At 45.8% G+C, this 24,635-nt stretch overlaps 1 protein-coding gene across 1 annotated transcript in view; it reads left to right on the plus strand.

Annotated features, from left to right (window-relative positions):
- Positions 1-6,095: 6,095 nt before the first annotated feature.
- Positions 6,096-24,635, plus strand: part of LOC144162046 (uncharacterized) — an 82,627-nt gene continuing 64,087 nt past the window's right edge. Inside the window, 5 exon segments of the mRNA XM_077692566.1 lie at positions 6,096-6,223; positions 8,603-9,339; positions 15,355-16,222; positions 19,488-20,056; positions 20,151-20,292. Of these exon segments, the coding sequence (XP_077548692.1) occupies positions 8,635-9,339; positions 15,355-16,222; positions 19,488-20,056; positions 20,151-20,292 (2,284 nt within the window). The 5' untranslated portion in view covers positions 6,096-6,223; positions 8,603-8,634.

Consider the following 24,635-nt stretch of genomic DNA (forward strand, 5'->3'; position numbering starts at 1 on the left):
GGCTTATATTCACCCTAAAACATTATGCATCACTTTACGCCGAGCCCCCCAAGACCTGCGCTTGCATTATATACATATGTATTGCCTAAAATATATTCTTAACGGGCGAGATTGTTACCAGGTGAATAAAGCAGAGTAGGCTGTATTTACTGTATTTACATAAAGCTAGTAGCGCATCGTACGCTTGCATCGGAACAGCAAGCACGAGACGATGTCGATTTCTCTGTGAGCCGCTCGAGAGCATCTTGTTTCTCATCGCTTGCGTGAAGCGGTGCAGTGACAAAATAAGACGACTGATATCAAAGTAAAAGGACCCTAGGAGGTTTAATGAAATACCTCCACAAGACCCCATATATCCCTATGGAGTGCTATACACCGGGCCCCTTTAAAATCGCCGTCAATCCTATACACCAATGCATTAGTGTGCAAACATTTCTGTTGTGACAATATAGGCTGTATTATATTGAAGTTTGAATGACCTAGCAAATTTTGTTAACAGAATTTTCGTATGTAGAGATTGTTGATAGCGGGGTTTGATGCATTCGTCTTTATCTGCTGTCTTTTGTGGTGCCAGCTAACCTGAACACCAACATCCTCAGGCACATTTCATAATACCAAGCAATAAGTGAAAATGAACGGAGGACCAGAAAGCAGCAAACAGGATGGATTCGTTCGGAGCCTATTAAGCCAAACCGCCGGATGTTCAAAACATGTGTTCAACACCACGTTTCTACTTGTTATTCCTGCGCGTAACGCCGTTCAACACCCAAGGAGTCTTAAATATAAACGGATGTTGCATATTTGTTTGTGATATCTGTTGTACTGTAATTAGAATAGTGTGTCTCAGCCGTAAATATACTAGTGTTTCTTTTTAGTGTTCTGTGCTGGAAAAGTGAGAACCATGTCCAGCACATGCCGCAGCAGTGGCAGACTTTTAGGCATCAGTATAAAATACGGTGTAAGGGTTTTTGTGTTGTAAGTGTTAGAAACGTTGTAAAATCAGTTTTCTTGGAGTATGCCATTCGTCAATTTTCGTGAAAGACATGTCCCAAATGACCGGGAGAATACGCCAAAGCGGAATCAATTCAACGAAACCAGTTTTGTAGATGCCAGTTATGATGATTCCAAATTCATCGGCCTCCACTCTCACTCGGAGAGATAAAGGCATACCAAGTTACGGGCGCCTAAGAATATTTCCGAAGATGTGTTATGAATGACATAATCAAACAGATGATTTATGATCGAGGTCACTTTCATGAAATACATCGGCGCCGCGTACGTACGGTGGGGCTCTCAGCAGCACTGACATTTAATTCACAATCTGAAGTTGTCCCCTTGGGGTGGCGTGGATGAAATTAACCCAAAGTTCCTAAAAATACTGAAGTGTATTCATCAATTTATTTGTCCTTAATTTTTTCGCAATCTATTCAGTGTTCTACTTTGCCGCTTGACTGGAAAGTGGGTAAGGTGGTCCCTTCGCACAAGTCGGGTAACGCAGGGTCTCCTCTCAATTATACAGGCCAATTTTCATAACTAGTGTCTCTTGTAAATTATTAGAACATATAATTTACTCAAATCTTGTCTAATTTCTGGAATATAACTCTTTCTTCACTCCCTGCCAGCACGCATTCCGAAAACGTTACTCATCCGGAACCCATTTTCTATATTTCACCAATGACATAGCATCAGCTCTCAATCGCGGCTATTTCGTACACTGCATTTTTCTTTACTTGCAGGCACAGGATAGTTGGTTGAATTTTATGTAGGATTTCATATACATCAACTAGGTTTTTATTAAGACCCGGCAGGTTCATTGCATAATAATTTGTGCTACCAGAAATATTTACGGAATGAACATGATGACAGTGAGGATTCTGACTTTTGTGGCAAACTAAGGCAGTCATTTTGGACTGGGGGCTTTGACTCGGGAATCTGCTGGCTTTTTGCCACCACCCAGGCATGCAGCGCTGCGCCTTTGCTGCGTGTGAAGCCAGCCGAGACGGTGTTACCTGCATGTCGTCGTCTGACTGTTGAGAGAGGGACAAGATGAAGTCCTTGCGGCCTCCACCTCACAACGTGTTTGAAGTGGCGGAAGGAATCCATGCCGCCAACGAGTGGGGTGTGTTGAACTCAGAAGCCGTCGTGGAATCAATCCTCAACACCTACTTCCATGGCCACCTGTGGTTTGGCGGCTGGATGAGGTGGAGCGACGGCAGAACCGTCACTAAATACCTTCGCAGATGACACAACACTTGCGGGCGTCGCAGATGCCGTATCGGCTGGTTGGGATACCGTGGGCAGACCTGGGGGGCTGGGGCAAGACCAAGTCTGCTTCGAAGTACCAAGTCGCCGCCGAGACAAGACGCCACCCCGCCCCCCGACGAGCTGCGTCGGTATAAGTTTATGAAAGAAAACAAGAACTGTGTTTGTTGGGCTTCTTGGTACTTGATATACTGAGTGACCTCCAAGTTTATGATTTCTCTCCTTTCAATTTTCCACATGACTGGGGGTATGCAGAATGGGGTTGTTCAGAATTAGCGGATTTTATTTGGTTAGTATCATGGTTCTCAGAGGGCAAGCGTGCCCGGCACACTTAGCGGATGCCACTGTTCCACGGCAGGTAGCGGTACTAAGCCCATATAGCTGAAATTTGAACAAAGGCGTTAGTTTGGTATGTATGGTTGGACACTGTAGTGAATGAAACCTGCAGTGACTGGCTATGGTAGAACACTTAGCTCAGAAGTTAGAAGCACTTGTTTGGTTTTTACCTTTTTGCCGTCGTTTCTAATAGCTATTCTTTTTTTACAGCAGGTATACGCCTTGGTGATACACTCCCTCAAGGAGGTCAGAGTCAGTCTGGGCCTGGTGATTTGGAACAGAGGGTTTTTAAAATACCTTATGGCATGTGAAAGAGCAGGGAACGGGTAGTGCAGAATCGATTGGGGTTACTCTGGTACCCAGCAACGTCCCCGAGCTCCCTGCCTGATAGATAGACAGGGAGACCATCGGCTGGAGCTGGACCAGGGCAGCGACTGCCACCGTTTGAGGCTTCCTACTTTCACATTTAAACCCGTCGCCATGGTTGGTCATAGCTTATGTTTGTAGCCTCGGGGTCCGCGGTGTCGCCCCTCACCGTCACCATGAATACTCAAGGTGTCCCGTGCGTGGCAGTTGTAAAAAAAAAAGGTAAACTTTGTGCTGGGTAAGATGCAAACCGGCGCCCTCCGGAGTGCAAGACTACCACGTAACCCTGAAGAAGTGTAGCTGTACAATTCAGAGTGAATGTGAACCTAGTGAATAGCTGTGAGCTTAAAAAACATGTGTGAGAGACACGTTCTCCGTACTATATCAGAAATTTGAGCGTTGTAGTTCCCCAAGCAGCAATAAAATGGTTAGAAAAGCCTGCTCCCGCTGATACTGTATATTTGTTATTTCAATGCGTATACATACGCGATGTACGGAGAGATAACAAAACAAAGCCTCTCAATCATAGTAACCAAAAAAGGAAGAGAACGGCTCTAAGGCAAAACGAAGCAATAATGTTGGTACACATGCTCATTCCTCCACACAAGTCACTGTGGGCACCACGTCATTCAATGGCATAGAATGAACGCGTTGCCTTCCACGCAACACTAAGTCTTCTTCTACAAGTTTAACCTGAGCGTTGTATTGACGACAGACTGAACCGTCTACATCAAGAGCAGCTTGGAAACTTGGCAACGCACACAGCACCGACATATTCGTTCCAAATTCAACACTAATGTTTTAGCATTCACTACATGATAAGGATTGCTCAGGTGTCCTACAATATTGATACGAATTTGTACTCTCAAGACCTTGACGCAGAAAACAGTTTTAAAAGTACTGACATCACAGGACGGGCTCTAAAAGTAACCAGTAATGAGGTGGCAGTCTCGCTCAGCCAAATGGCGAATCTAATCCTATTCACAAAAAAAAAGGTCACGTTAAATATCTTCAAAATTACTGGTCTATCAGCTTGTTCACTATTATGTACAGGATATTTAATAAACGTAACACTTAACAACAAAAATGACACTTAACTCTTTCAGTAACCGAAAAACCAGGCAGGCTTCATGAGATTATGACCACATCGCCCGGCATAACACGCAAGGAGCCTGTTTCGCCTACTGCCACTGAATATTTCATCCTTCAATTGATCCCACACGGGGATGGGCACGGAGATTTAATCATCCGTGGGCAAAGGTCCTGATCTTTGCGTGGTCTGCGCCGCCTGTTACCACCTTTCTGTCGCGTGCACGGGGATACCGCTGAGTGTTTGGTAGGAGCACATGCGCTGTTCCGGGCTTCTCCCTATTGTTTTAATGCAAAGGCGTTAGTTCACTATGTTGGCCGGGAATCCGGCGTCACTGGCATAGAAAATGGCCGATAGATCACATACAAAAAGGCGACTGCTCAAAGAAAAGAAAACAAATCAAGGAATGCTCAAATTGATGCCATATTTCTCAGGGAGGCTCCAATACGAATTCACTAATTGAGTTGAAAAGAAAATAAGGTAAATTTTGCTGTGGAGTGGGGTTTAAACCACGGTCCTCCTGAATCCAAGAAGCGCGCAGGGCCTGTGGACAACCACAGCATTTTTTTAATATTGCCGGCTTCAAACATCCCCCAAAACCGTAATACCGCGCCGTTATGCGGCCGTTAAGCGCCGTTAAGCGGATATGCGAGCGCGCAGGTACGCAGAAGGCATGAAATTGTGCAAGGAAAGCGGTGAAAGGGATACGGAACTCTTAGCCCTGATCTGTTAAGGAAAAAGAAGGGGGTATAAATTGCTTTTTAAAAGTGAATTAACCCCCGACAGCGGCTCAGTAGTTAAGTCATTGCGCTACTGAACCCGAGGTCCAGGGTTCGGCTATAAGCCAGGTTGTGTGCTATTTTGATCGAGACGACAAACAAAATAAACGTCCTTGAGTCAACATTTCGGCCCGGACTTAAGGTCCTCGGGTGCTGTTGCTTTATCCCTAGAACGGTGTTGCAGTCCCCTTGTGTTGTACCTCGTATAGTCTCGGTGGTATTTTCAGTGCGTAAAAACAGAAATTCGATTGGGATTTATTTTTGAAACAAACTCTGACCTAACAAAATTAGAGGGGACTGGGGACCGCGGCAAGTTAACTGCTCTTGATTGTTGGTGCGGAAGTAAATTCAGCTAAAGATAATACTGGAACTTGTCCTTAGCAATTGTCATTACTCGCTCCACCGCAATAGTTATTCCGAAGGACACGAAGCCGCCAGAAGCTGTGGAGCAGCGGCAAATTATTCATGTAAGGAACGATACGAAAACTGGTACAATTGCGGAGGCGTCTTAGTGAAAAAACGGGGTATAATGAGCGTTAAGAAATTAAGCGCTGTTCAATCAGCAGGCGCTGTTCCATTTACTCAAATTCTATTCTTTATCTCCTATTTTTCAAGCCCGCACTAGCACAAATTTGAAAATGAGTTGTATTCTGGTAAACAGATTTCGTAGCTAAAACGTCCGGTTGTAGAACATGTCAGGGGACGTTAAAGAACCATATGTTATCAAAATTAAACGGTAGCCGCCCTCTGTGAAGTGACTCATAGCTGACTGAGGGCTTCTTTCAAGTGCGAACCTCTTTCGCTTGAATAAATGTTTCTCCACCACCACCATAGATGAGGTTCAGATTTGGCCTGTCAAACATGAAGGGAATTCTTTTTTGCGCGCGCTTTCTCCTTACACTTAAAAGAACTATGCCACGAAAAAGAAAAGTATAATGTCGAACTGAGAGTAGGGCACCGCACGTTCAGAAAAATAATCAGGGAAGCTCAGTCACACTTGGTGAAAGCTGTACCTGTATCTGACCAAAGCGTCTTCACGTAGTAATTTAAGAAGGGGATGGTGCACCACCAGGCTTTCTTCGGAAGCCAGAGCAGCATGTCTAATTTCAGGGCAACGCGCAACTACTCTGGGGCGCTTTTCATGCGGAACCACGAGTTCCGGCCGTTGTCGACAGGGCCATCGCGGCTGTTCCCGGAAGTGATGTGAGGGCGCTTGTAAGGGCTTATCGGCTGGCAACATCCGCATGCCACGAATGACGAGTCATGACAGCGCCTGCATGCCCGACCGGAGGTGCTCCAACGGCATCGCTGGTGCGATGCGAGGCAGTATGCAGGGCCGTGCACTGGTGCGCCGAGGCGAGTGCCGAAGAGAGCTCTATCGCATCGTAATGTACGTAGCATGCCACGTATTATTCTTTTTCTCCTTAATGCTTGATGGTGCTGCTTTCGTACTTTGGTACTTTTGTAGGGCAGGTTTCGGTCCCAAATTAGGGCGACGCCTCCTCGCCGACGAGTATTCGCGAGCTCGCATGTTCCGTGACACGAGTGTTTTGATGGTGCTTATATAAATCGAAGTTTAGCGTGCACTTGTTATGCTTATGCACCAGAAAACCATGAAAAGTTTTCGTACTTTAAATAATATCCTAATTTTAATTTACATAGATTGTACAGCGAAGTTGTTTGCGTCTAGGGTTACATGAATTTTTTATGCCCGCGACCCACCTTCCGACAAAACCAACTTTATGATGAATGTTCTGCACATAAAATCTGCAAATCTTGCTCTATTAAAAGTTTCCCAAAAAACAATTATACAGCAGTGGGCAGCCAAGACGAATATCACTCGCTGCGTGTCGCATTCGTCACGCGGTTTCACTTTGGGTGTGGGCGAACAATACCTGGGCCTCTAAGGTGTTCAATTGCATATTGCATATATTGAGTTGAAACACCATATGTTTATACCTCAGAGAAAAATCGGCTGTTCGTGGACAATCGGTCCTAATTAGAGCGCCGCCGTTCATGCGGCCAGCATCGCTGGCAGGCCCAGAAGCCGGCCTTGACACCACCACGCTCTACGCTAGCCCGCTAGCACACCATAGCGGTCGGAACGGGCTCGCGCATGCGTAGTCGGGTCACGGTGCCCGCGAACGCTGGCTCAGGGTACTTACATTAACTGCTATGCCGCCGTATCTGCTCTGGATGCCGTGTAGCCGTGGGAACATCCGACTGTGTGTCGTGTCAGATTTTGCGCCGCGCGAACTTCGACGTGAAAGTCCGCTCCATGTATTTTGGCCTTAAAGGGACTCTGCAACATTTTCTATAAATGCTTACACTATTTCCTTCGCGCCTGGAAGCACTGCGAAAGCTATAGTTATCGCCATTACGGGTGGGCAATGGGCGATTTTCTCGTCGCAGCAGATCGGTACTCCGCTTCTTCTTTGCTTTTGTGGCATTTTTTTTTTCGAGAGGCTAACCAATGCATTTCTTTTCTGCAACTGAAAGGAAGCCGGCCAATAGCGACTAAACCGCTCTAATGACGTCATTCGAGCGCTCAAAGAACGCCAAGAACGGGAAAGTGAGAAAAATCTTTTGAGCAAGTTTAAAGGAATTCTGCACCTTCCCTTCACGCCTGGAAGCACTGCAAAAGCTACAGTTATCGCCAGCCTGGAGCGGCATTGTTTGGAGCGGCAGCATATGCGGCTTCCGTCTCTGCTTTGATTGGTGGCTTTATTTTTAAAGTGGTTACCGATTGCGTTTACTGCTGCAACTGTAATGCCGTAATTTGAGCGCTAGAAGAACGCCGAGACCGGGAAAGAGAGAACGGGTTTTTCAGAATGTTTCTTAATTATATGATGGCCATAGAGCAGTGATTTTTGGCTCAGGTTCTTTGTGACACCTTGTTCGAAGTACTGAGCGTGTTGGTTGATTACTTTCTGGAAGCATTTAGGGTATAAAAAAAGTCGAAAAAAGGGTTACAGGGTCCCTTTCAAACTTATCTGATGGGCAAAGAGCAGCAATTTATGGCTGAGATAGTTTGTGAGCCCCTATTTTAAGTGTCGGATTCGTTTGTTGATTACTTTGTGAAAGCATTTAAGATTTAAAGAAAAGTTGAAAGAAAAAGTGCTGTAGGGTCTCTAACGAGTCAGACAGGAGTAACGGAAAGTTTGTTAAAGACGACAGTCTTAAATTCTTCGGCTTGTTAAACGCAAAAAAAAATTTGGTTTGTTTGTCTGTCTCTCGGTTCCTCGATCCAACCGCCCGGCAAAAAGTTAAAATTATCGAACCAGACGTTACATAAGCAATATATTTCCAAACTACTAAATCTGGTGGAAATGTTCATACTTGTCAAAATTGTTGAGCAAAGGAAAAAAATTCAGACATTAGGCATCTTTGAGGCAAAACACCAATGCGTAAGTGATATTTGCAAGGTTTCCTTAATTAAAATTACATAGCTGCTTAATTTTTGAAATGGCATATAAAAATACGACTTGAAAAAAGAACCTTTCACCCCCAAATACAATAAGTGCTCGCAGCACCCCCTCGAGGCGACATTCAAAAGAGACCAACAGTAACAAAAGGTTCCTATCGATGTCCAGTGAATGGGAGAATGTGGAAAATTAGCCCTGCTGCACTGTTTCTCCCGCCTGTGTTATTTTAACACTTTCGCTAATGCAGGTGTTGCAGTAATTAAAGTTTACAAACCTGTGCCCACTTTATCTTTGCGTTTTCCTCGATTTTGGATTTCTTTAAACCGATGCATGTGTTTTCACAGCCGGCGGCAGGTGAGGCGTCCGAAGCGCGGGGATGAGGGCGGCCGCACAGCTCACTTTGGCGAGCCTGGTACTCTACGCCTGCCTTGGAGAACGTCCATGTGTAGCCGAATCTGGCGTCGACTGCCCAAACCTAGACTGGTGCTTGTGCAACACAACCCAACATGGCCCCCGGGTGCTCTGCAGAGCCATCGGCGACGCTGACAAACTTGCCGAAGAGTTCTCGAAGCTTGCTGGCATCGAAATGGACTTCTTAATCTTGGACGGCGTGAACATCACAACACTACCTCCGCGGTACTTCGAAAACCTCACAGTCAAGGCTCTGTATGTGAAGAACACTCCCCTGCAATTCACGGAGCCGGACAGCTTTAAGGGCGCGAGTATTCTGCGGACGTTGTACATGGGCCATAATCAGCTGTCCGCAATTCCCGATGGTCTCGAAGCTGTTTATGGACTGAAGGAGCTGCGGCTGCCAAACAACTACATTAAAAGCACTGATAACCTGCCCCCATTTAGGAATGTAACCGATCTGGACATGTCCGGCAATCTCATCGAGAAGCTCAACAACACTGTTTTGAGAACATTTACTGGTCTCCGAAGGGTGTGGCTGGGGAACAACCTCATTAGCTACCTGAGCCGTGACTTTTTTTCAAATGTCAGCCACTTAGAGTTCATTGATTTGCACAACAATTTCCTTACGGACATCTCCTATTCATTCCACAAACTGCCTCATCTCACCGTGAGTACAAATAAGTTTGCTTTCATTTTGAGACAACCATTTTGTATGCGTTGTTTTGTAAATAGAACATTTATGTCATGCATCAGCGTACTTGGCACGCTAAAACGCTACGCATCGAACAAAAAGTGACGAAACCCAAACTTCGGTGATATCAACTTTGTTATCTATGTGACCAAAGGTAAAGAGATGGGACGGAAAGCACTCAACCACTTAGCTTATTTCCTGCCACCTTCAGTCCCTACGGGTTACGCTTCCATATATACCTGAACTATAAGCGAGGAAAATTAACTTTTGGCACTTGCTCATTCAGAAAATACACCGAACGTTGTCGCTACCGCTTCCTAAGGGTTCGTGACGGCTGTGTTTTTTGTGTCTTACAACGATATTGGAAAGTTACACGCAAGCGTTAGTTTGCCGTTTTTTTCATGTTCTGATAATTTCAACTGCTTTTCACCGTTGTTGCTCAGGGAACAATTCACTGGCGATGCGGGCATGCCAGCAACCATGTGTGCACGGAGGAAAGAAAAACTTAGGATAGGCCCTGACATCACTTTCTACTGAAGTCGAAACGCCATTTTGATAGGCCGCCCTTTGTTGCTTGTATTTTGCGCGCTAGAGCCACCTCCTCCGCCTTAGCTCGCCTCACTGCCATCTACTTCACCTCTGCCTGCACAGCCTTCGACTACGGGCAGGGTCATGCAGTGACGTAAGGCCTGGGTGGGCGGGCCTAGCTTCGGTGTCGTTGCTAGGACGCGGTGGCCAGGGGCCTACAAAAACTCGCAAAAATCACGTCATTTTGTCCACACTTTTCCCAATGCGCCGATAGTTAGCGGGGTCTCTCCTAAGCTTTCTTTCCTCCATGCGCGTGTGCGCGCCGCCATGCCTGTGCCTGTGCCTCTCCTTTGACAAGAAAACGTTGTATCCTCGTTCCCTTGCCGGTAGATGTCGCTAGTCTCCCAGCTAGCAAACAATACACTCACTTCTACGATACCATCGTATCTCAATCAGTCTCAATCGGCGTATGGGGGTCAGTCACCGTGTCTTCGGAAGAGTTACTTTGCTTTTGTACAGAACGACTCTGCCGTGGGCAAGTTGACATCTGTGTTCGCAGGCAACTGAGCTGCAGCGTAGGTATTTCATGCGTCGCGCCGCTTCCTTTCGCAACCATGGCTCTATTCTTCGGTCGGCGCAGACGACCGACGGCGGGGCCAGATTTTGTAGCGCGAGCTACACTGGCCGAGGTTGAGCAGTTTCGCGTGGCTAGTTGCGCCTGAGTTGCGCCTGAGCGACCCTTCGGGATTCATATGTGAATCAAGCAAATGTTTTGTTTTGTACTCCCTGATTCCCGATGCACCTACCCCCGCAGCTCCCACGAAATGGGATCGAAAAGAAAGACATGGGATTGGTAGTCAGCGTGCAGCGTGGTTGCACAAGTTTCACCGAGCCCTGGAGACTACGTTGAATTGCCAACACGGCATGAACAAGACGCTACATCATTATCAAATTTGCGCGGTTCGCACCACGATCATTAGGAGTGATGAGGCTGTCAAACAAGGCACTCTTATTTACCTTTCCGGAGAACCTTACCTGAAACCACAATAAAAAAAATTCTATCCCATTCTTTGGCCACCAGAACAATGATTAAACACGTGCGCAGTTGTTTCTTCTCAATTTATTTAAATTATTGAAGCGTTATCAAATGAACAAAATCGAAACCCACAAACTTAGCACGCATAAATTGACACCTGAATATAGGTTACAAAAGTGGTGTTGCACTCGTCCCGACAATCGGCATCAAACTTTGACATTTTCCGCAAGTCGTGGCTTTTTTGTTATTTTTCAACTGCCTGCTATACTGACGCATGCGCAAGCACTCATAATAATGCAACAACTTCGCTAGCATTTCCTAAGTACTGCATGGGAATATAAAGGTGTGATTTTCCGGCACAGCATTAATGGTTTGGTCGCATACATTTAGGTCACTGGCATGTTTTGCGAAATTCTCGTCTCACACTCTTAAAAAAAAGGTCGGAGCATTCACTAATGGAATACTAATAAGTTACTTGTCCCAGTATACACTAGGTACTTAGTAACTGGAGGTAGTAAATGTAGCACTTGTCAAAATTACTAACCGAAGCAGGCAGTAAACACCACTACCCCCACTAGTAAAGTCCCAGCGATAGCACTCTTCTGAGCTACATGCGTTTACTAACTGGCCATGCACAACCTAGTCATAAGCACGACCTTAATCTACTGCTACCACTTCCTACACTCAGTTAATTTACTAACCATGCAGTTGTTAGTGCCAGAGCCTACGTACAAAACCGCGGAGTAGTAAGGTACATAAGGAGTTAGTAAATACGGCCGTTACTACCTTTTTACGACCTTTTTTATTAAGAGTGCAGTGCATTCGAAAATATCGAACAGATGCATATTTGGGCGCGTCAGCGAACCCTTTGTTTTGCAATTAACTAGGTCCGCTTCAGGGAGAGTTACAAGGCCATCTTTCCCCGCAAAAGCTTCTTCGGAAGTAATGAGGGACGTGCAGCTGACAAGATTCCCGGATACAAATCCTGTGACATAGTAGACGATGCAGTGAAGTACTGTGGCTAAGGCGTTGCGCGGCTGAGCACGAGGTCGCGGGTTCGATTCCCGGCCGCGGTGGCCGCTTTTCTGATGGAGGCGAAAAGCAAAAACGCCGGTGTGTACGAGATTTCGGCGCACGTTAAAGATCCCCAGGTGGTCAAAATTAATCCGGAGCCCTCCACTACGGCGCGCCTCATCGCCTGCGTTGCGTCGGCGCGTTAAACCCTACAATCAAATCAAGCAGTGAAGTACTGTTGCGTCTGAGTCGTCGAAGCTTTGAAGGCATCATCGCTCTACCAGCTTCCTTCATCAACGATGCTATGAAGTATTTTTTTTCAGTTCAGCTAATTTGGCGGGGCGTTCCACAGATGAATCGCTGTAAATATTTCTTCAAATGTGCCAGGGTCACAACGGAAGCTTGCTTGCTCCGGGTAGGCGTGGAGTTGCCGAACTGCGGTTGCTTTAGCAAGGAATAGAAGCTCAGCATACGGTATGGCCGAAGGAGCGTGACAAACGTAGGTTGTTTGTTCTGCCCTCCCGGTTAACCGATAATACAAAAAAAAAATCATTTTACGGTGTCCTGGTTTACCTTCGCTATTGGAACACACTTCAAACCGCAATCTATCAGTAGGTAAACTAAAAGCTCTCGCACTGACTTTAACGTTACGCGTAAGCCTTCGGCGGTTGATAGCGTGAAGAAAACGTCTTTCGAAATTTCTCCATTCATGGCTTCGGTCTCCCGAGCGTCGAGCCACTCAGATGCAGCTTGTAGGGAAGAAAGATCCTTGAATTTCAGTTTTAGGCCTTCTGCGGGAAAACGTCGGTTCAGTGCATCAAAGAAATCGTTTAAAAAAGCGTAAACTGGGCTGTCGGTTCGCATTATAATTAATATAATATAATCTAATATAAATATAATAACCGACCTTTAGCCATAGAGTTACTAAAAATTTGCGTTGCAAGCTTAACTCTCATTTTCAACATCTTAGATGGGTTGATACGATTACACGTTATTTGAAGTGCACAGCACTTTAGGAGCTCGCCTTGTCGTCGTATCTCGCTCGCTGGAGCCAAGTAGAGCCACACGGTGTTCTGTCGTATCGTGGCGCAACCCAGAGGATTCGAAAGCGAAGCGGTTTGTATAGTCATAAGCGTTCGAAACTCGTGAACCGCTGGCGCTTGTCATACATTTCCCCGTTGTATAGCGCAAAAGAACTGTAGGTTACTTTGAGGCAAACTATACGCAATTAACCGCCAGCGCCCGCGTTCATTTAGTTAGGAACGCTCGTTTGGATGGTTTTTACGATAATAAGCTTAAAAAAAGTGGCAGTGCAACGCAGTGCAACTCTTGCCCATACTACGTCACTGTAGCACAAAATAAAGTTTTCATTAGTTCTCACGATTTTTAAAGCAAAGTTTCTGCCTCTCCCAGCCAACGATTCCTTCGTTGCGTGCGGGACAAGAAACTCCGAACGCGGGTGAGGAGGGGGAGGGTGGTTTTCCCTCCCGGAGCACAGTGTAGAAGCCGCGGCGATAGGGCGCTATTATTCAGCGTTCCCCGCGCGCAGCTGCCTGCTCGCACCGGCGGGCTCATTGGAAGGACGGCTTTGCCTTCTTCTTTAGCGACGGATGTTTTTGGCCTGTTCTGGCCTGCTTCGAGTCCATTGCGCGCTTCCTTCGCACGGCTTGATTAACTTGTTCGACAGCACCTCCCGGGTAACCCGGACCCGACGTAATTAAGTGGTCGTACGGCAAAGATACGTTATGGATTGGTTTGCAGGGCGGGAAAACAGAATGTAGAGACCACATACAGACATCCGACCGCTAGAGAAACGCTACCCTTTGCGCACTGCTTGCCACGAATGAGACTCCGTTTTCTGAATTGGTGAATACCAATTAGGTTGTGTTTTAACGAGCATTACAAAAGGCGAAAGCAGCAACTGGTTCTGATGAATAACGATTATAAATGTTCCCTCAGCTTTCTCGCAATTTTAAAGCTTACTAAACTAACTAGTTTAAACCTGTATAAATGGGAATCACTAAGTTCACATGCCGAATTGTTTCGGTGTTTGCTCTTGTGTCGCGCGCTGGTGCAGCCCCTAGCTAGCGAGTCAGGATGGCTAGGTTCCGCTGTCTCACCCTTCGAAAGACGCTGCTCTCCGTTTTCTTTCTGCCGACGCACGGCCGGGCTACAGCGGCGGCGGCGTCCGCCGCTCTAGCTCGGCCGTGGCCGACGCCCCTGCGTTCGGGACGCCGCCCCCGCGAATTCCAGGTAACGGCTGGCAGAATCTCTGGTTTCGCTCTTTGTAGAGCCACGTGTATGAATTCAAGTGACGTCGCATGGGAAATTGTTGTGGGTGTCGTGTAAAGCTTTGCTTTCCAACCACCTTCACAGCGTAAATTACAGCCAATTTTTTGGTAAAGAAAGGTCTTTCGTGGGTGCAGTCGAGCTAAATGAGGTACGAAAAGCTAGTTCTTTCAAATTCAACGGTTTTTTGTCTTCTTGGTTCTTTCAAAAGGTTTCCGTGCACGTTGTGTAGATTAATCAGAACCTCTCCCCCACGGTGACCCCCTAGGTCAGCTGTTTCTTGTCGGCAGTTTTTACGAATTTGTTTTGAACTGGAAATTTCGCTTGCTTTAGCTTTGACCTTGCGATGCGTTGTGCACGCTTGTTTCGTTCAAGCTTTTAAGATTGGCGAATGTCTCCGGTATTTTCGAGTTAAACTGCAGGATAGGCTGACCAAATTTCTAGAGCTGACGTTTATTAAAAACACTTTTCGCGGATATATATATACTGATTATTTCGAGACTTAACGGCCTTTTATTGGTGCCCCTGAAAATATATTCTTTCAATTCTTAGTCCGACTGGCGAGGCTTCATTTGTAACAAGAAAGCACGGAACTTGTTCAAAGAAATGTTTAACCCAGTCTAAAATCACAACAGGAATACCGGAAAAACCTAGCAAGAATTCGTGTCGTACGACAAAACACTTTGTTCTGACAACACAAGCCCTGTTGTTACTAGAAAGCCATGTGTTGTTACGAGATACATTTCTGTCGTAACGACAAAGTCAATTTTCACAACGACAAACATTCATGTAGTCACAACAGAACTGCAATTTACGCTATTCTTCACAATGGGCAATAACATTCAAACCGCGTGCAACTGCTGACGGAACATCAGGATCACGACAAGACTGGAATTCGGCACGACGAAACATCAAAATCAGAACAGGAATACGACATCCCACAGAACACCAGAATCACGACAGAGCTAGAATACGACAAAACGACAGTATGACAGGCAAAAATACGACAGACTACAGAATTTTTTCTTGTCGTCATTACGTCTATGTATTGCGTCTGTGTATTCTTCTGGCATTATTCTTTGTATTCTTTTTTGTTCATGTATTCTTCTGTGTTTTTTTTTCAGGACCTGAATTTGTCTCACAACATGATAAACGGCATCGTCAGATTATCTTGGGGTACTCTGCCCAGGCTGAAGGTGCTGCTCGTTGACAACAACAGAATCAGCATTCTACCCAAATTCGGCTTTCTCAAATCAGGGATAGAGAGACTCGACCTGCAGATGTGCAACATCAGGGTACTGCGCCGGAATTGTTTAACCAGGTTACTCGCGTTAAAGAGCCTCGATCTTTCATACAACGTGATTAGGCGTCTTCCCGGCAATGTTTTTCCCAGAGAGTCGGTTCTAGAGTATTTCAACGCGGCGGGAAATAGGCTTTCCAACATAAGCAGGAGTTTCATTTTTACCAGGCGTATGGAAAACCTGAATCTGTCTATGAATCTCATTGAAGAAATAGGCGAAGCACTTTTCAACATGACACACTTGAAAGTGCTAAGCTTAACGAACAATGTTATTCGGTTCATCGCAGACGGCACCTTTAGGAACAACTCTTTCCTTCAACATCTGTACTTGAGTGGGAACAAACTGGAGTGGCTGGGTAAGGACTGCTTCCAGCGCCTTTTCAGCCTCAAGGAGCTTGTCATCGCAGAAAATTTGCTAATGTCCCTCAATGGCTCGACCCGCCACCTTCCCAGCTTGAGGTATCTTTACGTTCACAACAACAATCTGACAGCACTGCGTGCGATAGATTTTGAACAAAACCTGCAGTTAACATTCATTTACGCCTACTCGAACAACATTACGAACGTTATGGGCGCTTTTAGGAGCCTCGACCACTTGGAAGTCCTCATACTCCAGAAAAACCAGCTGAGATCCGTGCATAGAGAAAGCCTCCCTAGCAGACTCGACAAGCTGAGGGAGCTAGTCCTAAACGGTGAGTCCACTTTCTTCATGCCAGCATTTAGTCACTGGCCAATCTATGAAGCGCCGAACTGGTTGCTCATGTCGGGTAGGGCTTGTTTTTTGCACCAGCGGGTTCCTGCCATGTCCTCTCCACCAAAGGTGGCTTTGACTCAAGGCGAAAACTTTGAACATGTGAGATGGAAGAAAAAATGGTTTCCGCAGTACCGAATCCAGACGCCTTCCTCTTTCTATTGTTCGGCAGAACGAAGACGCGATGGACACACAGAAAACAAGCGCTGTAAAAAAACGCAGGACGAGGCGTGGACGCTTGTTTTCTGTGTGACTATGAGTCAACACGTCCAAACCTTTTCCCTTCTGAAGAGCAATGGACAGCTGTGTGTCAAAGCCATCAAAGCTAATGCACGCGGAAAATCTGAGCTACGCCCGCCGAGTCGGGCTCGGCCCAGCTCCACCGGCAACGCTTCTCAAGGCGAAAGCAGGTGCCGACGCGAAGGCGACGGGCACACCTAAACAATACAGGGCCATTGCGTTGATGAGGGCATGCTCACATGCTATGTATCTCGAACCGGATGCCATCCTGCTACCATTAGGTGTCCTCCCCGCAGCCCGAGCACACCACTCGAGCGTTATATGCATGCGGCTTGCTTTCTGCTGCGGGGATGTCATGTATGCTCATAGAACTTTTGTAACACCAGTCTCGGCCAATCATAATGACTAAATGGACCCATCACCTGACGCAGGCCCAAGACATGTTGTTTTCTAGACGGTGCTGTCCAATCAAACGCGGCTGCCGACACGAACGCTTCAAAACAAAGTAAATACCGGCATGGTAGGCCGGTATTTACTTTGTTTTGAAACGTTCGTGCCTACCACGCCGGTGTATGGGGATGATGTACTGCGTGCGTGGGACATAGTTACTACACCCAGAACCAACAGAAGCTGTATGGAAGCCACAGAACCCGCCGCGGTGGCTCAGTGGCTATGGCGTTGTGCTGCTGAGCAAAAGGACGCGGGTTCGATTCCCGCGTTCTTTTCGAATGGCGGCTAAAAGCGAAAACGCCCGTGCGTTCTAGGTTTCAGCGCACGTTAAAGATCCCCAGGTGGTCAAAATTATTCCGGAGCCCTCCACTACGGCGCGTCTCATCGCCTGTGTAGCGTCGGCGCGTTAATCCCTACAATCAATCAATCAATCAATCAATCAATCAATCAATCAATCAATCAATCAATCAATCAATCAATCAATCAATCAATCAATCAATCAATCAATCAATCAATCAATCAGTGGAAGCCACAGAGCAGCCGCAACCATACAGGAAGATAAATTTCCGAGCCACCCCCTCTTACTCACACACGTAGCCCCCATATCGAAATTTATATAAAAAATTCTCGGTCAGGAAATTCACCGCATTACGCATGCTTATATGACGCGCGGGAACAGAGGCGCCGAAATACTCAGGATGGGCAACTTGATAAGCCCTTGTTACTGTCGGGAAGGCGTCACATATCGGGCTCTGTCGCCTCCGTCATGCGTGTGGTAGCGTCGTCGTAAGCGGCCAGCAAAGGTTGCTGCCTTGGTGACGACAACAAGAAGACGAAGGCAAACTTAACTTATTTACTGCATGGCGAGAGATGAGCCGAAGCAATACAAGAAGAATACCCTTCCGGGCGAGGTTACAGTAAAGGACTCGAGCAGAGTGACAGCATGCATTCGCTGCTCCAAAACGAATGCATCCTGCACCCCTAGGCACCGCGTGTTTATGCTGGAAACGCTAACGGTAAAACAGGGCTACTACAGTAGCCGACCGTTTTTTTTTTTTTTTTTTTTTTTTTGGACTCCAAAAAAATTTGGACTTGCTGGATATTTCTGACTTTCCCGAGGAACCGCCAGTTGTCCCATATAGGAGTAACGTATATGAACAACGGATATTTGCGACAAAATAAAGCCAAAAGTCGGATTTTTTGGACAAAAGTTTCCGCCACAGAGCGACGGTGCGACTCCAGGGCGACGCCATTTTGAATCCTAAGCTACCTGCCTAGCTTCGGATATGATGGGGAGTGGCTTCACTCCGGCCGGGATGACAAACTTTGATCTTGTTGCTGCAGTGGACAGGAACGTAGAGTTGTTCGCGGAGCTAACGGGATAACGACGAGATCGTGCGCCAAGTGACTGCTCTGCCGCATAGCGGCTCTGACCCTGACGAAGGTACTCGCGACCGCCCGCAACCGTCAGCACAAGACATTGCCGACTCTTTGACGGTGTTGTGTAATGTTTACAAAGAAAACGTGACACTTGTAGAGATGCAAGCAGACGTTGTCACACGAAGGGGGAATTTGAGACGAGGAACAATTCGCGACTTCTTCAGTCTTATCTGAACGAAATAAAGTTGGTTTTTGTGACCGTCGGATTTTTCGGACTGCTCTTTTATTCGGACTATTTCTCGTTCCCCTCCAGGTCCGAAAAATCGATCGGCTGCTGTAGTTCTTCTGCACACTACCCGAACATAGTACAGACACACACAACGCTCTTTCCAGATTTCGTGAGGTGCCGGCAGCAGCGGCGGGCGCGCTTTCCCACCGCTCCTCTAGTCTGACCGTGCCCCACCGATGCTAGTTTCAACTTGATCCATTGGCTGTCGCTGCAACGGCTTGAGACACCGCCAACGAGGCGCCCACGCGAAATGCATAAGTAGTTGCAGGCTCTGCCACATAGCACGGGAGCTCTGCACAAAGCTTGCTGTAGGTGCGAACAGAATAGCTACGTGCTGAATCGTAACACACTCGAGTGCATCGACCGAACGAAGAAGTGCGGGTGATACCAGAATCATCTGCAAACAAATAAAAATTAAACAATCAATATCAATAATGGATGAACCACTCTAGACGGATCTAAGGCGAATCCATCTTCGACCACTCTACCCGAAGCAGGCGTCTTACAAGCGCCAGCAGTGGCAGCGGTAGTTGTAAGTACGCTAAAGAGTCCACAGGTTATAACGGAATAAATTTTAAGCTTCAAAATTACTTTATTAACCTCTTTCTTTGGCACGTTCACTTGTCAGTGTTTATGAATATATGTCCGGAAAAGTGAATTTGAAGTTTTAACCAATCAAATCCAAGTTTCAGTACACAGAACTACACGTTCCCACATATTTGCATGTATTCGACACTGTGCCAGATCAGCCGGCGGCCACGTTCCCTTTCCTTACCCATGAAGTGTTACACACTCGCATTCGTGTTATATTTCTTGAGCCTAATAGGTTACACTTTTTGTTCCACAGAAAATCCTCTTTTCTGCGATTGTCAGCTTTCCTGGCTGGTGAATGGCAGCGTTTCCTTCATCAAAAATGGCGACCCCATTTGCGAAGAACCCGACTGGCACCGTGAAAAGCCGCTGTTCAACTTGTCCGCAGGCGACCTGGTCCCATGGATTGCGAACTGCAGCGAAAACTGCACCTGCGCATGTCACCAGCGCAGCGCATTTACTTCGGGCATCTTCGTCGACTGCTCTCGCAGAGGGCTGAGAGAGCTCCCGGAAACGTTCCCGCGGCTCAGTTACTCTGTGGACTTGAGTGAGAACCGACTGAGGAAACTGGACGACAGATTGGTGCAGATGACCCCCCGCCTCATTTCACTGTACACAGCGAACAATTTGCTCTCAGGTATTGAGACGGCAACCATTCCGGAGTCGACAACAGTGCTAGATGTGCGCAAGAACCGGCTACGCGCCTTTCCTGTTCATTTGGTTTCTGATCGGAACATATCGGCCATCTGGCTGTCAGGCAATCCTTGGAGGTGCGAGTGCGAAGACTACCCCTTCAGGCAGTGGGCTGAAGCAAAGGACGATGTGGTAAGGCGTTACGAATCCAACACAACATTCGTTGCGAGTCTCTTGCTACTCCATCTATATTTATGTGTTTACCTGTTTGCTCACTCATCCGCAGATTCGGGATTACAACGAAATTGCGTGCGAAGAAGGGGCCAATGCGCTCACTTCCGGAAAGAAGTTCATGGAACTTGGGCAGAAAGAACTTTGCCCATCACGGACAGTATTCACGCTCTTGCTGTACGGAATTCCCTTTCTGCGTAAGCTTTACTTCAGAATTCCTAAATACTTTGCTGTTTACTATTCGCTTCAGCAATATGCATATATATATATATATATATATATATATAGTAAGGAAATGAGGGGCTCGTTGAGGAATACAGAAAGATAGGTCAGCAGTCTACAACGCCAAAGGAAGCATAGGGGTGTGGTTAGGCTCTTTTTCTTTTTCACTACGGTTAATGAAGTAAACATTTTTTTTAAATATACAGAAGAAAGAAAGAAAGAAAGAAAGAAAGAAAGAAAGAAAAACACGCGCCAAGAGTGGGGACCGAACCCACGCCTTTCGATTACATGTCGAATGCCTTACCAATTCGGCTATCTGGGCGACTGCGGTAAGGCATTCGACATGTAATCGAAAGGCGTGGGTTCGGTCCCCACTCTGGGCGCGTGTTTTTCTTTCTTTCTTTCTTCTGTATATTTAACAAAAATGTTTACTTCATTAACCATAGTGAAAAAGAAAAAGAGCCTAACCACACCCCTATGCTTCCTTTGGCGTTGTAGACTGCTGACCTATCTTTCTGTATTCCTCAACGAGCCCCTCATTTCCTTACTATATTATTCTGCGAAAGCCCAGCGAGGGTCTCGGCTCTGGCAGCCTTGATGCCTAGGTAGCATAAGAGGGCTTCCCGCCAGTTACCCGCTCATGACAGGCTGTAGACGTTTGAGTCACGCCCCGGGGGTTGAAAAGAAGGTCCCCTTCTCCCCGTGTAGTCAGAGTGGCGCTGGCTACCACCCTCAAGCGTCAGATACAATTCTAGTAAATATAAATAGCCCAGAAAGTGAAGGAGAACACAGTCGCCCAGATAGCCGAATTGGTAAGGCATTCGACATGTAATCGAAAGGCGTGGGTTCGGTCCCCACTCTGGGCGCGTGTTTTTCTTTCTTTCTTTCTTTCTTCTGTATATTTAAAAAAAATGTTTACTTCATTAACCGTAGTGAAAAAGAAAAAGAGCCTAACCACACCCCTATGCTTCCTTTGGCGTTGTAGACTGCTGACCTATCTTTCTATATATATATATATATATATATATATATATATATATATATATATATATATATAAATAAATATATATATATATAAATATATATATATATAGCGAATCAGAATAGGAAATGAGGGACTCGTTCAAATAAAACAGAAATAAGGATTGGCAGTCAAGAAAACCTCGGAAAGCAAAGGTGAGAATGTGGTAGGTCATTGAAACAGATAAACAATTTGGAAAGAAAGAAAGAAACAATGTGGAGAAAAAATTCCTGCCGTGTGGGATCCGAACCCACGACCTGGTCGCACAACACCGGTATTCTGGACAAGCCTCCAGCGGGACAAATAATTAGGTGCTAATTATTGATGTCGATAGCTTAATTAACTAAAATTTAGTAATTAACTTTCTAGTGGCTGCAATAAGCAGGTATGTTTGTATTGAAAAGTTAGACGCAATTGTCTTTCTAAGCAGTTTCCTTTGACAGAATTCTTCTAGCACATCCGTACTCCGAGATATCGAACTGCGAAGTTTAATTGCCATTCGCATGATTACGCATGCTAGACAGCGAAGGCCGGCGCAAGGCTCCTCCCTTTTGTTCTGTGTTTACATAGCGGTTCCGAGTACTGCAGATTGCGATAACTCCAGCCAAGACTGAAAGGGTGCCAGTTATCACTTTTGCCTATGCCTCCATTCCGTTGTCAACCTAAACACCCTACACAGCGGGCACGTCACAAAAGGGAGGAGCTTTGCCCCGGTCTTCACTGCACAGCATGCGTAATCATGCGAACGGCAATTAAACTTCGCAGTTTGATATCTCGGAGTACGGATGCACTAGAAGAATTCTGCGAAATGAAACTGCTTAGAAATACGATTGCGTCTAACTTTTCAATAAAACATGCCTGCTTATTGCATCCACTAAAAAGTTAATTACTCAATTTTAGTTAATTAAGCCCCCGACATCAATAATTACCACCTAATTCTGTGTCCCCCTGGGCACATAATCTAACTGCAGAAGTGGCCTTCGCGTAAATCTAAGCGCCTAATTTTAAAAAACCTGTCGGCCTAATTTTGATCACCCTGTATATGCGTATGTATATAGTTGTGTACTTCTAGATACCTGCATAATGCGTAAAATGCGATCTAAAGATCGACATGTGGAATGTGAAAGCCTGTTTTGTATTCTTGATATTTTTTTATCAAGCAAATATTCGCTGCTTGTTTTGTTTGACATTGTATTTTTTTTATTTTTACGTGTGCAAGGTGTAAGCGCACGATGTTTCTGCCCTGTTTAGCGAGCTTCTTCATATTTTCTGGTATTTTCTTCTCGGTGGGCAGTAGTAAACTGGTAAAGCTGTTTCTTCAGCTATTTTTGCGATCTCGGCCATCACTTTTGGCTGTAAAATAAAGGAACTATTCTTCTTCTTCTTCTTCTTCTTCGTCTTCTTCTTCTTCTTCTTCTTCTTCTTCTTCCTCCTTCTTCTTCTTCGTCTTCTTCTTCTTCTTATTATTATTATTATTATTTACGCTATTGTAATAAAAAGAAAAAGACAGCTTGAAGGCTTTCCGGGAAGACAGTGAGACAGCGTTAATAATGTCGCGAGGAGCTATCCGCACAACGATTTGAAATTTTGCTATATGAGACTTCTCCTCCCAGCTCTAGCAGGACTTTTCCATGGTAGAAAAGACAAGCATTTGGCACACCTCAAATATTTTCTCACATCCCGTAACTCATTTATCTCTGCGTTTGTTTCAATCAGGGTGTCGAACCGGAACCGGAACGGAACCTAAAACCGGAAACGAACCCGAATTTTTGCCCGGAACGGGAAGCCTTTCGGAGTTTTGGAACTGAATCCGAACCGGAACGAATCGAAGAAACCATTCCGAACCGGTTCCGGAGCTTCAAAACTAATTTTTAGTTTTTAATTATGGTGGTCTAGCTTGCGTCTGAAGATAGTATTACCACTCGCCCGGGCCCACAGCACCGCTAAATAGTATTATGCATTCCACAACCCATAAGGTTGTCTTCTTATTATTACCCTCAGTTTAATGGAAAGTTTCCGTATATACTATATCAGTTTGGTTTAGATACTGTCCATCTCACCTTTTTTTTTTTTTTTTTGCATTTAGAATACCTTCGGTTAGACCGTACATTCGGAGGCAACATATCATGGCTCATTATTCATGGTTTCTATGTGCGTGGCGTTAATATTGTGTAAACGTTTCCATGTGTTGTTAATTTGAAGGAATCTCTGTCCCCTTGTGAAGGCGAAAGGGCATCACGAACAATGAATTCATATCTTACATTTATTCTGGTTTGAATAGGCAGTTATATAAAGCAGCAGGGAGGCACAAATACTTGAGTCCTCTATTTCACCGGCACTTCTTCTTGTGCAATGCATCGTGTCCCTTGTTTACTGTTCTAACAGAGCATGAGAATTTAAAAACATCTTGGGGCCTTCTGAATTGCATTTTTAAAGTAGATGTGGCAGCATTGTTACATGACTTTGAATCGCTTTAACCTTAAAATTAAGGGGCGCATAAACTAAAGTCGATTAATGTGGATTAGCTGGTGGGCTGGGTGCTTTAGGGAGATGACTGGGTGAGCTAATGGGAATTAGTGGAATTGGTGTGTTGATGAATTTGGATTATAGGAATTAGCGGGCCGGTTACGGTAGATTAGTGGGTCGGACCAACCTCTATATTTTTGGGGCACTCAGCATACAGAAATTACGAGGCGCTCTCCCTCTCAAATAATCAGAAATTTAGTCACGCACAAAATAGCCGGAAATTTTTGGATGACGACAACCTAAACGCTATAAAATGTCCTTCTCTATGCACGTATTGCTCTATTATGTTGTTTGTAGCGTAGGATTGACATATCACACTGAAGGCAACAAATAATTGCGTAATGCATGTTTTATATTGACCGAAGGGTTTCCGAAACAAAAAATTGGCCGCGTATCTGCTACTTTCGTTGCAAATGTCGTCAAAAGACGATAGTCTTTATCGGCTTTTGCGAAGTAAATGCCTCCCTTTGCTTTCCCACTCACCTCTCATGTTGTTCCTCTTGCGTCGCGCTCCTCCCAAAATACAGACGCCAAAGGTTTGCTTAAATCATTTTGAATTTCCCGCGTTCCACTGCTCCAAACCGGGTGTCTCGATGCGAACGCTGCCGTACGGCGAAGACGCGCGTTAGTCGAGGCGCCCTACTTCAACGTTTATAGAACCACGTTTCCCTGCTCCACGTGCGTTGCAAGCCGAACGTGAAACCTATCTAGTGGAACCTTGCGTAACTGTTGCCGGTTAATTTCTTAAAATGGCGCCAGAACCTATAGTGG

Source organism: Haemaphysalis longicornis, unplaced genomic scaffold, assembly GCF_048455015.1.
Source record: "Haemaphysalis longicornis isolate Haplotype H1 unplaced genomic scaffold, Haemaphysalis longicornis Haplotype H1 scaffold_1, whole genome shotgun sequence".
NCBI classification, from domain to species: Eukaryota; Metazoa; Arthropoda; class Arachnida; order Ixodida; family Ixodidae; genus Haemaphysalis; species Haemaphysalis longicornis.